Genomic DNA, 13,324 nt, shown 5'->3' on the forward strand with positions numbered 1-13,324 from the left:
TTATTCGCGACTGCTGAGTTTGCTTATTATTTGAAAAATAAACACTTTCCACTACAATTTTGTATTCTTTCCGATTATGCGATCTTTCAAATTAATTTTCACTGTTTATTTAGTTTTGCGGACATCAATCGCTTAAGTAATTATTAATTTCTGCACATATTAAGAACGTATAGTTATTAAATTAATTATAACCGAAAAAATTATTTTCACGGAAGGAAGAATATTTGGCCTTTAAAAAAACAATCTGTCAAAAACACAAAAACACGTTCGGATACTTGCATTCGTCGTTTGAGATGCGCGAACGCGAGGCACGGCATGGCCGCCGACTGGCGCGCCCCTGTCCCACGGCCACGGCAAACCAATGTTTTCCCAACGAAACTGCACACTCGACTAACTAGGGCTGATTGTAATTTTTTTCCGCGTAACATTTTTAATACTCCATTGTTTTTGATGTACGCATCAGCTGACAAAGGTGTTGCTTAACGCGAAAATCGTTACGTTACTCTTTTGAATATAATCCAGAGCAAATCCTCTCTCGAAAGTTGCGATTGTTTGATAACTTGTAAAAATTTTACATCACTTCCTAATTAATATACTGCCTTTTATATATTTACAAGATATTTATCCCAAATATACCTAATGTTGATAGAATGACTTCTAGAAATCATCTAATTTTTATTTTTTATTTTAAGAAAAGAAATTAAGACAGAGGTGTTCAAATAAATCATTATCGATTAAAATTTATTTTCCTTTCCTGAATGACTATATTTTACCACATTAAATAATTAAATGACACGTTCAAATTAATAGTTCAACCCTGAATCAGTAATTAAAAAAGTATGCAAACATCGATTCTGAGAACGCGCGGTGCTCTTATTGAATGTAAAACCACGAGCCCATGAGCGACCTCTTTTTGCGGCTGAATAGAACAATGCGAGGAGATAACAGCACTACAAGGCAATTAACATCGTGTAGCGCTTTGTTAACTTCGTTCATGTTAACATTAACATAAACAACTAAATCCATGTTTATCACTAGCAAACCAAATAAATGATCCGAAAATTAATTCGTGAAACATCGACGAGATCCATAATTTACCTTAATTCAATAAAAAAACATTACGCCTGGTTTACATTATGCCAGTACAGACGGACAGTAGCGCTGTCTTGCTATGGACTGTTTTGGCTCATTGGCGCCCGAGATTCGAAATTACTACTATGTTCGATAGATTTAGTTAAAATATTGGGCTTTTAAATATGACTTCATTAGCTCCGAGGGTCTCAGAGTCTACCTTAAGTTAGGTGGCTATAGTCAACCATATTGTCCTAGTGCGTTTTGTGGACTCTTGTATGTGTATCCAAGTGAATTCGCTTCCATTGCTCTGCTACTTTGGCAGTACAATACAATTATATGTTGCTATAACAATGGATTACGCAAATCGGGTACAATGAACGTAGCTTCTTTCCTTATCTTGAGCAACACTAAGTTATTGTTATAGTTAAATCAGTGGCAGACATTTGGGTGCCTGTGTTTTTCTCATTAAAAACGTTGAGAAAACAAAAAACAAAAAAGCATTGAATAAAAAAAAATGGCGGGCGAATGTTCAAGTTTATATTGGCAGTCTGTACTGTAACCGCTATTGTTGCTATTGGCGATTAAAATATTTTTTAAATATGTTATCAAATGAAGTCTTTACTCATTGATTTGATTATTGAATAAGCAACATTGATAAATTAAAAAAAATTGGTTCAATAATTTTAAAATAGAATCATAGGTGCTAAGAGACGGCTAGAAAATTGAGAAATACGTATGTAAGTACTACTAAATATTAAAGATTCTTACAATCCCTTAGAAAAAAAAGGTAACTCAAAAAATACTTGTCAGTTTTTAATTAAAATATTGGACATATTGATAAGCGTTCCCTTTGAAATGAAAAAATAACTTTTACTCCCTCCCCATCATAGATTAGTCTATAATAATGAAATCACTGAAGTAATCTTACTGTATTTTATGAATATAATAGTGAATAAATAACATAGACTACAATAACATTTTAATATATGAAGATAATTATAAAAAATATTTATTTAATAACACATATGAATGTTGCCTTTCAGTAACTATGGTGAAATCAAAAATCAATGTGAAATTGAATGCAGTTTGTGTGATCATTACAACTTGCACTTTCATTGTGATGTTTAAATTTTAACCTCAATAATAATTTAAGCCAACGTATTACAGAATTTGGTTATCTTTCTAATTCTATTAATTGAAGAGGATTTTATTTTTTGCATTTCATCTTCATTTTTGGAAAGAGTGAATATGAAAAATATTTACGTGATGTTAAACATTATGTGGTGAGACTTTGGTGGTAACTATAAATGTAAAAGAGCAAACACAACAATCCAAATGAAATAATAGATTGACGAAATAGCGATGGGTGCTACGTATAAGGGCCAAAGTAACAAATTGATGATTTTTACTTATTCCGTTAAAAACTACCCCTTAGATTAGTTGACAATATTCACTAAACAAAATACACATTTACAGGTGTAAATGTTATTTTTTGCTGCAGTTAAAGGCCTATTTTCCTATACGGTTAAAACTTTGAGAGCGTCTCCTGTAAAGTTGTCAATTTGCACATTTGCCTTTATTCGTAGGAGCCATCGATATATAGAGAACTGTTATATCAAACTTAGAGGCGTGTTCATGCTTTGTGACTGATGATGCATGGCACTAGATGGCGCTAATATCAACTGCATGTAAAACGTGATTTTTAAGTCAATTTCTGCCAAAATTAGGTAAAAGCTAATTTAGTTTCACATAATTACAAAATATTAGGTCCTTACATATGAAATTGGCGTTTTTCGTACTGGCCACTTTAATCACGAATTTCTCCTCTTTGGTAAGGAATTCCAAATTCAAATTTGTACAGCTATAGACTCATGTATTTGTGGTTCGATGACTGTCATTCATTTGTTTTTTTCTTCTGTTTTTTTCTGTTTGCGTCACTCATTTTACAAAATGGAAAACTTAAAATATCGCATTATTTACGAGTACGAGTTCCGCCGTGGCACTAGTGCTGCGGAAACGACTCGAAGGGTGAATGATGTGTATGGCGGTCGTGTTGCAAAAGAAAACACAGTTCGTTTTTGGTTCCAACGTTTTCGTTCTGGAAATTTCGATCTGCAGAACAAGCCCCGTGGACGGCCTGAGACTCAAGTTGATAATGAAGAGTTGAAGGCTATTGTGGAAGCGGATCCATCGCAAACCACGTCCGAGTTAGCTGCAGGCTGCGATGTTAGTGATAAAACTGTTTTAATTCACTTGAAGCAAATTGGGAAGATTAAAAAGCTTGAAAGGTGGGTACCTCACGAATTGACTGAAGCAAACCGGCAAACGCGCGTCGACTGTTGCGTTACATTACTAAACCGGCACAATAATGAAGGTATTTTAAACCGAATCATTACCTGTGATGAAAAATGGGTTCTTTACGATAATCGGAAGCGCTCAGCGCAATGGTTGGATCCTGGCCAGCCAGCCAAATCCTGCCCCAAGCGAAAATTAACCCCAAAAAAGTTACTTGTAAGCGTTTGGTGGACTAGTGCCGGTATTGTTCATTACAGTTTTCTCAAATCTGGCCAGACTATTACGGCTGATGTCTATTGTCAGCAATTGCAAACCATGATGGAAAAGCTAGCGGCTAAACAACCTAGGCTAGTCAATCGCTCCACGCCACTGCTGCTTCACGACAACGCTAGACCACACACTGCGCAACAGACGGCTACTAAATTAGAAGAGCTTCAATTGGAAAGTCTAAGACATCCTTCGTACTCCCCGGACCTTGCTCCAACAGATTACCATGTTTTTCGAAATTTGGATAACTTCTTGCAAGGGAAAAAATTCAACTCCGATGGGGCAGTCCAAATCGCCTTCAAAGATTTTATTGATTCCCGTCCGACTGGTTTTTTTAGTAAAGGGATCAATGAACTACCCATGAGATGGCAAAAGTGCATAGAAAATAATGGTTCATACTTTGATTAATTAAATATATTATATTAAAAAATATTTGACTTTTTGTTCCTCCCATACAAAACGCCAATTTCATATGTAAGGACCTAATATTAGTACTCACTCTGGACTCTGTCTGAAATGGTCAACTGCGAACTGGAGTAGAGGATGTCTGCCGTCGTGTTGTGGTGTAGTTTGATCTCTTCTTTCCTCCCTTATATCTCGTTCCCTTTCCCTATCCCGTTCTCTTTCTCTCTCCCTATCTCTGTCTCTATCTCTTTCTCTCTCCCGGGGTACAGGCGAGTTAGTCTGTGCTCTCCTTTCAATATGTTCCGTTTCGTCCCTCGATTCTCGGATCTCTCGTATGTCCCTTGAATCTCTCGTTTCCCTTGACTCTCTGGATTCTCTCAAGTCCCTTGATTCTCTGCTATCACGTTCTATATTACGCTCCTTGGTTGTGATGCCATTTGTCATTGGCTTTGGTTGTATCTGTAACAAGAAATATTGTCAATTAAACAAATGCGTATTAATTCTTATTAATTAAATTTTATAATACGAAATGAGGAAGATAAATAGATATATGACCATAGAATAGTATTTGTACATCTTGATATCCTTGCAATTAAACAGTGACTACACGTTTACTCAGATCTGAGGTATGTATGAACGTTAATTTAAACAAAGATGTTATCAATTTAGACGAACTTTCTACACAGATTGCCAACGTTATGAAATAAATATACAATTATGTTGTATCTGAACTTTCATTGCAGGACAATAAGTTAATATCATTTTCCTATATCTTAAAAACAATTATATACCTTGATTTATATATATAGTACAATGCATACTATTGCTTAAGTAGCTAAAGAAAATCGTTAGAAATTGTGACAGAAAAATAACGTTCATCTTCCAATAACTTTTAAACTTTTTTAAAACTATTTTCTTGATAAAGGAAAATCTTCGTAATAGTATCTTTACATAGTTTAGTGATATTTATACTGCATAATTTACTGTAAGAAATTTTGTGATGTGATTTAACAGCTAGAATGATTGCTATTAGAATTTAGTAGGCATAGTTTATTTACCGTTGGTTTCTGAGACCATAATCTCTCCATAAAACATATCGACTTCCCTGTCTTTATCTTTAATAAAACAAACATAACAGTATGATTGGTCTTAGAAACCCAAGATAAATAAATTAATTTAATAAAAAAAGGTTTGTTCAAACCAAACAATAATGAGTCGGTACATCAATAAAACAAACAATTACAAAATTATTGAAGAATCAGAGCTGTGGAGATGTGTTTAGGAAAGCGTGAAGGCGAAATGCAACATGGCCGCCGAGGGAGTACTAACATTAAGATGTATTCTCAATGGCATTTATTGAACGGAAATAATAACATTATATTAATCGTAGGAAACAGCTAAAAACTGAATAAGGCTTTATATAATTTTTTATGGTGCTTTACTTTGTTAATTTTTAATTAATTTTCGTACTAATACTACGATTTAATTTTTAATTTTTTAAAAAGTGAAGACCGTACATGTTTTTGTTTACACTATGTGATTCAACTTAGGTGGAATTTTATTTTATCATTTAAATAATTTTCCTTCTTATATCATGTTATTAAATGCAGCTATTTTTGCTGTGCTATTTAATAAATAGGAGCACATACAATCTTTAGTAAATTGTTATCTTTTAATCTTATCGGAAGGTAAATGACTTTAGACTGTTAATTTCTTTGAAATTTCTCTACATAATAAGTTTACATAAGATATTACAATGTTAAAGTCCTAAATTACTACGTATATTGAAGAAAATCGTATGTAAAGTAGTTTTTAATTCCGTTATCAAAATACTTGCTGTCGCCCGCGACTCCGTCCGCGCGGAATAAAAAAAACCTTTATTAGTAGCCTATGTGTTCTTCCAGACTATGCTCTACATCTATGCCAAATTTCATCAAGATCTGTTGAGCCGTTCAGACCTTCAAACAAATATCCATCCAAACATTCGCATCTTTACTCGTCTATATATATAAAAGAAAGTCGTGTTAGTTACACTATTTATAACTCAAGAACGGCTTAATCGATTTGACTGAAAATTGATGGGGAGGTAGCTTAGAACCAGGAAAAGGACATAGGATAATTTTTACCCCGTTTTCTATTTTTTATTCCGCGCGGACGGAGTCGCGGGTAAAAGCTAGTTTATAATATTAGTAGGATAGTTAAAAAGTTATTAATTCAATTCTTAATTAAGTTGAACATCAGAAATAAAAAATATATATTCTGTATTGCAATTTTAATTATATCGATTGTTTTACATTTATGTAAGTAAGATTTGAATACAAACAACAATGTTGTCTATGGTAACATTACGTCCGGTTTGTCCTCCAGTTGCGATGTCTATACCTAGCTTTGTTACCTGTTTCCACTGTCGCAATACTAGTGTATAAACATATTGTCGTCACACTCATTCTCTTTGAATACAAAGAGATAACAATATGTTGTAATATAAGTGCTTCGGTGGTGGAATTTCATGGTTATAATCTAAAGATGCATCAAATGTGAACATTTTTAATGTAAAAAAAATTGCGATCATTTTCTTTTATGCAAAGTAATCCTAATCCGCCAAAAATATACTATACTAGCTTTTCCCGCGACTCCGTCCGCGCGGAATAAAAAATAGAAAACGGGGTAAAAATTATCCTATGTCCGTTTCCTGGTTCTAATCTACTTGCCCACCAATTTTCAGTCAAATCGATTCAGCCGTTCTTGAGTTATAAATAGTGTAACTAACACAACTTTCTTTTATATATATAGATTTTTTAATCTATTCAGATTATGCATATTAATAATATCTCATTTGTAACATTAACAAAGCAATATTCACAAATAACATATAAAACATATAAAAAAAGTCCTGAAAATTTCAGCACAACTGGAAAAATCACAGAAACGAATGTAGTGGTAGGTTTAATTAGCAAATTAAAAACACCTAATAAAGTCAAAGTACCTTTGGTTTCCGTTTCAATGTCTTCCTGCTTAACGTTCTAATGATACCATAAAAGTTTTCCATATCTCAATTCCAAATATCATAGAGTAGATGAATGGATCCCTTTTCAGAGGTGACAACACAACACTTTCTCTATATAAAAACTGTTCGCCTGTCCCGACGTGTGGCTACTGAGCTGCATTTGCACTAACAGTGCAGTGGACGCAGTTACCGTCCACACTTCACCGCTCTTGTATGAATTGTATGAATATTCAATACAAACGAGCTTGTTACAATCATAGTAGTCATGAAATTATTGGCCTATTTTTACTGTAACGAACAATCGTGGATACATATCCACGATTTCCATTCCAGATCAATTTGCACGAGTTCCACATGGAACGTGCAAAGGACACCTGAAGATAAGATACAATTGCAAAAGATAAAGAAATTTTAAGTAGGTACCCTTTATGCAGGAGAAGAATGGAAGTAGATAATGAAAGGAATTTGATGTTAGCAATTTTAAATTTAGAATTTTGTTTTCAATTCCCGCTTTTTCTTTTTCGCAAAAATTTCTCCTTTTAAATGTGTTTGAACGGGCCTTCTATATTGTTACGACTGCAGCTGGAAATCGTTCATTTGATTGATGTTTTTGTCCATTAAAATGCATTTCATAAAGCGGAACGATTATTTTTTGTTATTCATAACGTGGTTTCAAATCAACAGGAAAAGAGGTTACGCATATTATGTAGGCCATTATCGGGAACTAAATGTGGAGCTTTCAGCGATAGTTTTAGTTTAAAAACGTTTTAAAAGCCTATTGGTGTGATTAAATAAATTATAAAAATATATATTGCATAGGAATCTATGTTTAATCTACTTTTCTAAAAATTCTATTTCATACAAAAAAAAATATTCTTTCGAATTTTATTGCATTTTTAACGCCATCTGTTACATAACTATAAAACCATTAAGAGATCATTACAATATTCCATAAAAAAATAATTCATTAAAAGATATTCTATTGAATAAAAGCATTTCCTTAAATTATGATAAGGTGGAAAATTTCGCAAGCATTCATAAAGCACCGCTTTTTTCTAATATTAACTTATAGTAACTAAAAAAGACAAAAGCAACATTTCTAAATAGTATCGTAAGTTGCAGAGAGATGGCGTTGTCATGAACTTAAATATAAATTGATTTGAATCAAATTGCAATTTTTCAAATTTCAAAAAACGTCCTACGCAACATACAATAAAAAAAGAGAAAATCTAAAAATTAGATGTTTGTTACAATTTCGCCTTTACTAGCTTATTTCTAATCGACAACGTGTCTAGAGATAAACTGTTATGTATGCGCATCAACTATGCGCAAATAGGAACGGTCGGCTGCGCCCGACCATTACGTCGACGTGATGTCATTAAAGCAGTCTGCACTAAGCAAGCGTTGTTTCAGTTACTCTTCCACATACTTATCATTGGCGACGAGGATGGGTAAGGTATCCCTGAAGTATCTGCGAATAGATTACAAAGATACGCAATGTTTTTAAGCGCGTATAATTATAACATAGAATACGTTCGCAGCGCTGATAACAGCGCGGATTATCTGTCGCGCGCAAGCTTGGTAGGGGTGAGCGAGAGCGGCGAGGGGGCCGCAGAGGCGGGGCGCGCGTTGTGCGCAGACGCCGCCGCGGCGCTGTGCGACAGAGCTGCGGGCTGCGTATGTTTGTTTTGTTGTCGACGGCTCGTTACCGATTACGGTCAGAGAATTAGCAAACGAGACATCGCGCGATACTATTTTACATCGCGTATTAAAATACGTTCTTAACGGTTGGCCTAAGAAAGAAACAAATCCAAATTTTAAACCATATTTTTTATGTCGGAATCAACTATCTTTAGAAAATGGTTGTTTAATGAGGGGACATAAAGTCGTAGTTCCAAGTTCATTACGTCAGAAAATTTTGGATGAATTACATACATCACATTTGGGCATTGTAAAAACCAAAGCTGAAGCTAGGTCCAGGTTTTGGTTCCCGGGCGTCGATGACGCAATCGAACGGCTGATAGGGTCGTGTGAGATATGCAACCGACTGAGGCCATCGCCACCGCGGACTAAAATTTCACCATGGAAGTTTCCACCTCAACCCTTCTTCAGGGTACATATTGACTTTTTAGGTCCGCTTAATGGTCACACCTACCTAGTCGTCGTCGACGCGTACACTAAATGGGTAGAAGTGTACGATATGAACGCGAATTCGAATTCGAACGCGGTGATCGAACGTTTACACGACTTTATTGCGCGATTTGGTCTTCCAAAAACAATAGTCAGTGACAATGGAACCTCCTTTTGTTCACAACAATTTCTGAACTTTTGCGCGGGGAATGGGATCACACATTTAACAACGCCGGCTTACTATCCCGCGAGTAACGGTCAGGCGGAGAGTTCGGTGAAGATAGTTAAAAAGGGTATTAAAAGCAGCATTTTGGCTAGCCGTACTGCAAAGGAGTCAAAGTTACGACTTTTGAAGTTTTTGTATGACTATAGGAATTCCGTTCACTCCACCACAGGCTTTTCTCCCGCCGAATTGGTTTACGGGCGGAAACTTAGGACGCGTTTAGATTTGATCAACCCTATATCACCGTCGTCTTCGTGCGTTCCCCTTGCTCACTTTGTAAATAAAAAACAGTCTTCGCAAGTTCAAGCTCACGGCGGCAGTAATAAACAAATTTTTTCACCGGGTGACCAGGTTTTATATAAAAAGTTTACTGGAAATAATAGATCCACCTGGCATCAAGCAACAGTTCTAAAAAGACTCGGTAAAGTGTTATATGTTGTACAAGACAACAATTCATTAAATGAAATGAAAAAACATAAAAACCAATTGTGGCTATACAAAGGTGAGGCCAAGTTAAACTCATGGGACTATGACGAGATAGACCTGGGTAGTCCCACATCGTCGGTGGCATCGGAGCAGCCTGGAGTGCCACATGCGGTGCAAGACTCCGCGTGCGCAGATTCGCCGCGGGGGGAGGACGAGGAGGCACGCTCGCCTCCGACGCCGCCTACCAATCACCCCAACGTGACGGTCACTAGAGGTGTTAGACGTCCGGTACTGTCCGACGAAGAAGTTTAGGGTTACTTTATATTGCAGTAATGTTTCTGTCGTCTTAATGTATTTGTTTTGATGGGGATGTATATGTATTCTAAAAGGGGAGGGATGTTATGTATGCGCATCAACTATGCGCAAATAGGAACGGTCGGCTGCGCCCGACCATTACGTCGACGTGATGTCATTAAAGCAGTCTGCACTAAGCAAGCGTTGTTTCAGTTACTCTTCCACATACTTATCATAAACCATGTCAGGAAATAAAAAACATGGTACCTATGTTGTAGTAAAGATGTTACACCGCGCGGATGTGTCATCGTAAACCTGTACCAGGTGCTCTAGTTCCGAGAAATGTGGCCTCGTCTCCCAGAAGGTTAGACTTGTCTTAGCAATCAGATAAAGGGTGATTTGAGATTTTATTGACTTACAAAGATATTTATTGTATTTTGATAAATTACCTTGAATAACTCTGAAACCTTAATAATGTATTTTTTATTACGCTAATATTGTAACGAAAGTTTAAATGATGTAAGGAAATCTGTAACTACATTACTCCAGAATAGTTAAATGGATCTGAACTGAATGAAAGTTGGAACAAAGATATTTTACAGTCTGAAATAGCACATAACCCTATTTTTTTATTGTGATAACAAATTTCACACAGACGAAGTCACGGGTGACAGCTTGTTTTATAATTCTCTTATAACTTGTATTCAAAGTTACATAACTAATATAAAATCACTTTAATCCTGTTAAGATTTAAATAGTTTCCGTTCCGTACATTAACTCTATACTTTCGTACTTCAGCCGTTGTACTTTCACGTTATAAGACCATAAATCTCTGACGTCACTCCATGTAGATACGAAGAATATTACGTTGATGAATTTTTAAACATATTTACAATATTATTATTCGTTTATTTACGATTCTGTCGAATTATTATTGTCTGATTCCATAGAATCATATCTCTACATTTTTATTAATATTTGATCGATATTTAAAATTGTGTACACATTAAATTGTTTAAACTTTCGTGAGAAATAATAATAAATTAATTAAGAACGATTTAACTCACATATGATCATAGTCGTTTGTCTTCACGACCCGAAGAATGAAGATGGACCCCTGACGGGTCCGAAACTAGTCGGTGCCGTCACCGCATCATAGGTGAGTTAAGCCATTCTTAATTAATTTATTGTGTACACATGTAACGTTTAATATACTAACTATTTATGTTTTAATATAGTACATAGTATACGTAAATATATCTTCGTAACAAATATGGTTCAGATAACGTAGATTAATATGTTCCTCGCTGACACGGTACACGGAACCGTCACTTTTGCTAGAACGTGTTTTTACTCTGTATTATGACGAGCTTCAAGAAACTAATGAGATTTCCTCGTTCAAGACATTTACACTCGTGATATTAGATGACTGGAAATTGTAAGTTATATTTCATAGATTCACAGATTAACATGTAGATACACATAGAAATATTGTGTTTAGTACATGGGAATTTGGAATTTTAGAGTAGGTTTCAAAGGCAGCAAAAATACTCACATAAAACAACAATGTCATCTCTTTTCTTTGTCATTATTTTTCGTTGATAAAACAGAGATAACAATACGTTTAACAGGTGTTACGGCAGTGAAAATCTAATGTTAAAGCTTCGTTTCGCAAATCAATTTCTTGTTTAAATGCTTTCGATTAATATTTTGGACTATGCAAACAAGTTTGCCTAAAACAATGTTAAACTAATTTATTATTTAAATTAAATTATTTTATTATTCCAACACAAACATTGGACAATGTGACAATGAAGCAGTGTCACGGCACTTCGTGACTTTATTGTTTTTATGCGCACAGCATGAAAGGAAGTCGCGCATTAACGAATACAGGTATGTTCGGCTTTAATGGAACACCTCAACACAACGTTTTGATTTTTTTGATGGTATGTAAGTTTTAATACGTAAAACATGACATTTTCGGCCTTCTTTTCGAGAATTGTAATGCAAGTTAAATAGTCATTAATTTGTTTTTCGGAGTTATCAAAACCAAAAAACACTTTTTTTATTTTTACTATAAAACAAATATTTTTACAAAACGAAACTGAATTATTTCAAACAATATTTGAAACTAAAAGTTTAAATATTGTTTTAATTATAATAACATACTTTTCATGTGAAAAAACCTTTATATTAGAGTTGTGAATGAACAATAGAAATAAACTATTATTGATTAAGGTTATCCTTGACAATGGTCACTGTGAACTTTCTATTGTTAAGAATTTATTGATTTATTCATCTCCCGGACCTTATACTACTAACGTGGGGTCGGCACACAAGGTTATATAAACTTTAAAGTTTTGGCTTAATTTTTTACGGCCGGCTGCCTGTCGACAACCTTACTTGGGAGGGCTATTTTAAAATTAAATATAATATAATAGCTAAATAATTGTTCAAAATTACTTCTAAAAATACACCAACAATAAATATTAGTAATAATTATCTTATTAAATTAACTTCATGTTCTTGTCTTGATAATCATCCTGTATTGGTCTATCAAAAAAAATTTCACTTCAGTAGATGAGGTCCATCTGGTTATTCATAGTGGCAGAATATTTGCATTATCAAGTGTTTATTTATTTTTCCATTCCATTTAATTTCGTGTTTTATTGGTTTATAAAGGAATGTAAATTAAAAAATAAATAAATTTCTGTTTATATTTTTATATAATTTTGTAAGCATCCACAATAACAAAAGACACATTGACAAAATTAGAATATTCACTTAGTATTGTGTTAGTTATCATTTTACCCGAAACTCCTCTATTACGTTTGCTTTGATAATTCAAAACACCTTCTATTCTAACACCGTTTGCCTTGCACATTAATGACCATACAGTTTGCTTTTATTAATGGAAAGGTAGTCTCCTTTCGTTCTCTACAGTTTGTTCTTGAATACCTTGATAAATGCCTCTTTTATCATCAATACGTTTTCCCGTTTGATTCTGTGTAATAATACTTTTTACATGACATATTTGTTAATCTCGAATTTGTGTTACATTTTGTAGTAATGTATGGGAAAATATGCAATGATAAGTATCTTTTGATGTTAATGATAGAAAAAAGCTGTATCTTAAAAGATAGCAACATTGATTTTCATTACTTTAACAATTTTAATTCTTTATGATGTCCTATTATGTCCAA

At 34.3% G+C, this 13,324-nt stretch overlaps 1 protein-coding gene across 1 annotated transcript in view; it reads right to left on the reverse strand.

Moving 5' to 3' along the window:
• The window catches only part of LOC106713338 (unconventional myosin-XV), a 94,165-nt gene that overhangs the window by 19,732 nt on the left and 61,109 nt on the right, over positions 1 to 13,324 (reverse strand). The window contains exon 23 of the mRNA XM_045679772.1: positions 4,136 to 4,500. Coding sequence (XP_045535728.1) covers positions 4,136 to 4,500 — 365 coding nt within the window. The remainder of the gene's footprint in view (positions 1 to 4,135; positions 4,501 to 13,324) is intronic.

The sequence above is a fragment of the Papilio machaon genome, chromosome 10, assembly GCF_912999745.1.
Source record: "Papilio machaon chromosome 10, ilPapMach1.1, whole genome shotgun sequence".
Classification (NCBI taxonomy): Eukaryota; Metazoa; Arthropoda; class Insecta; order Lepidoptera; family Papilionidae; genus Papilio; species Papilio machaon.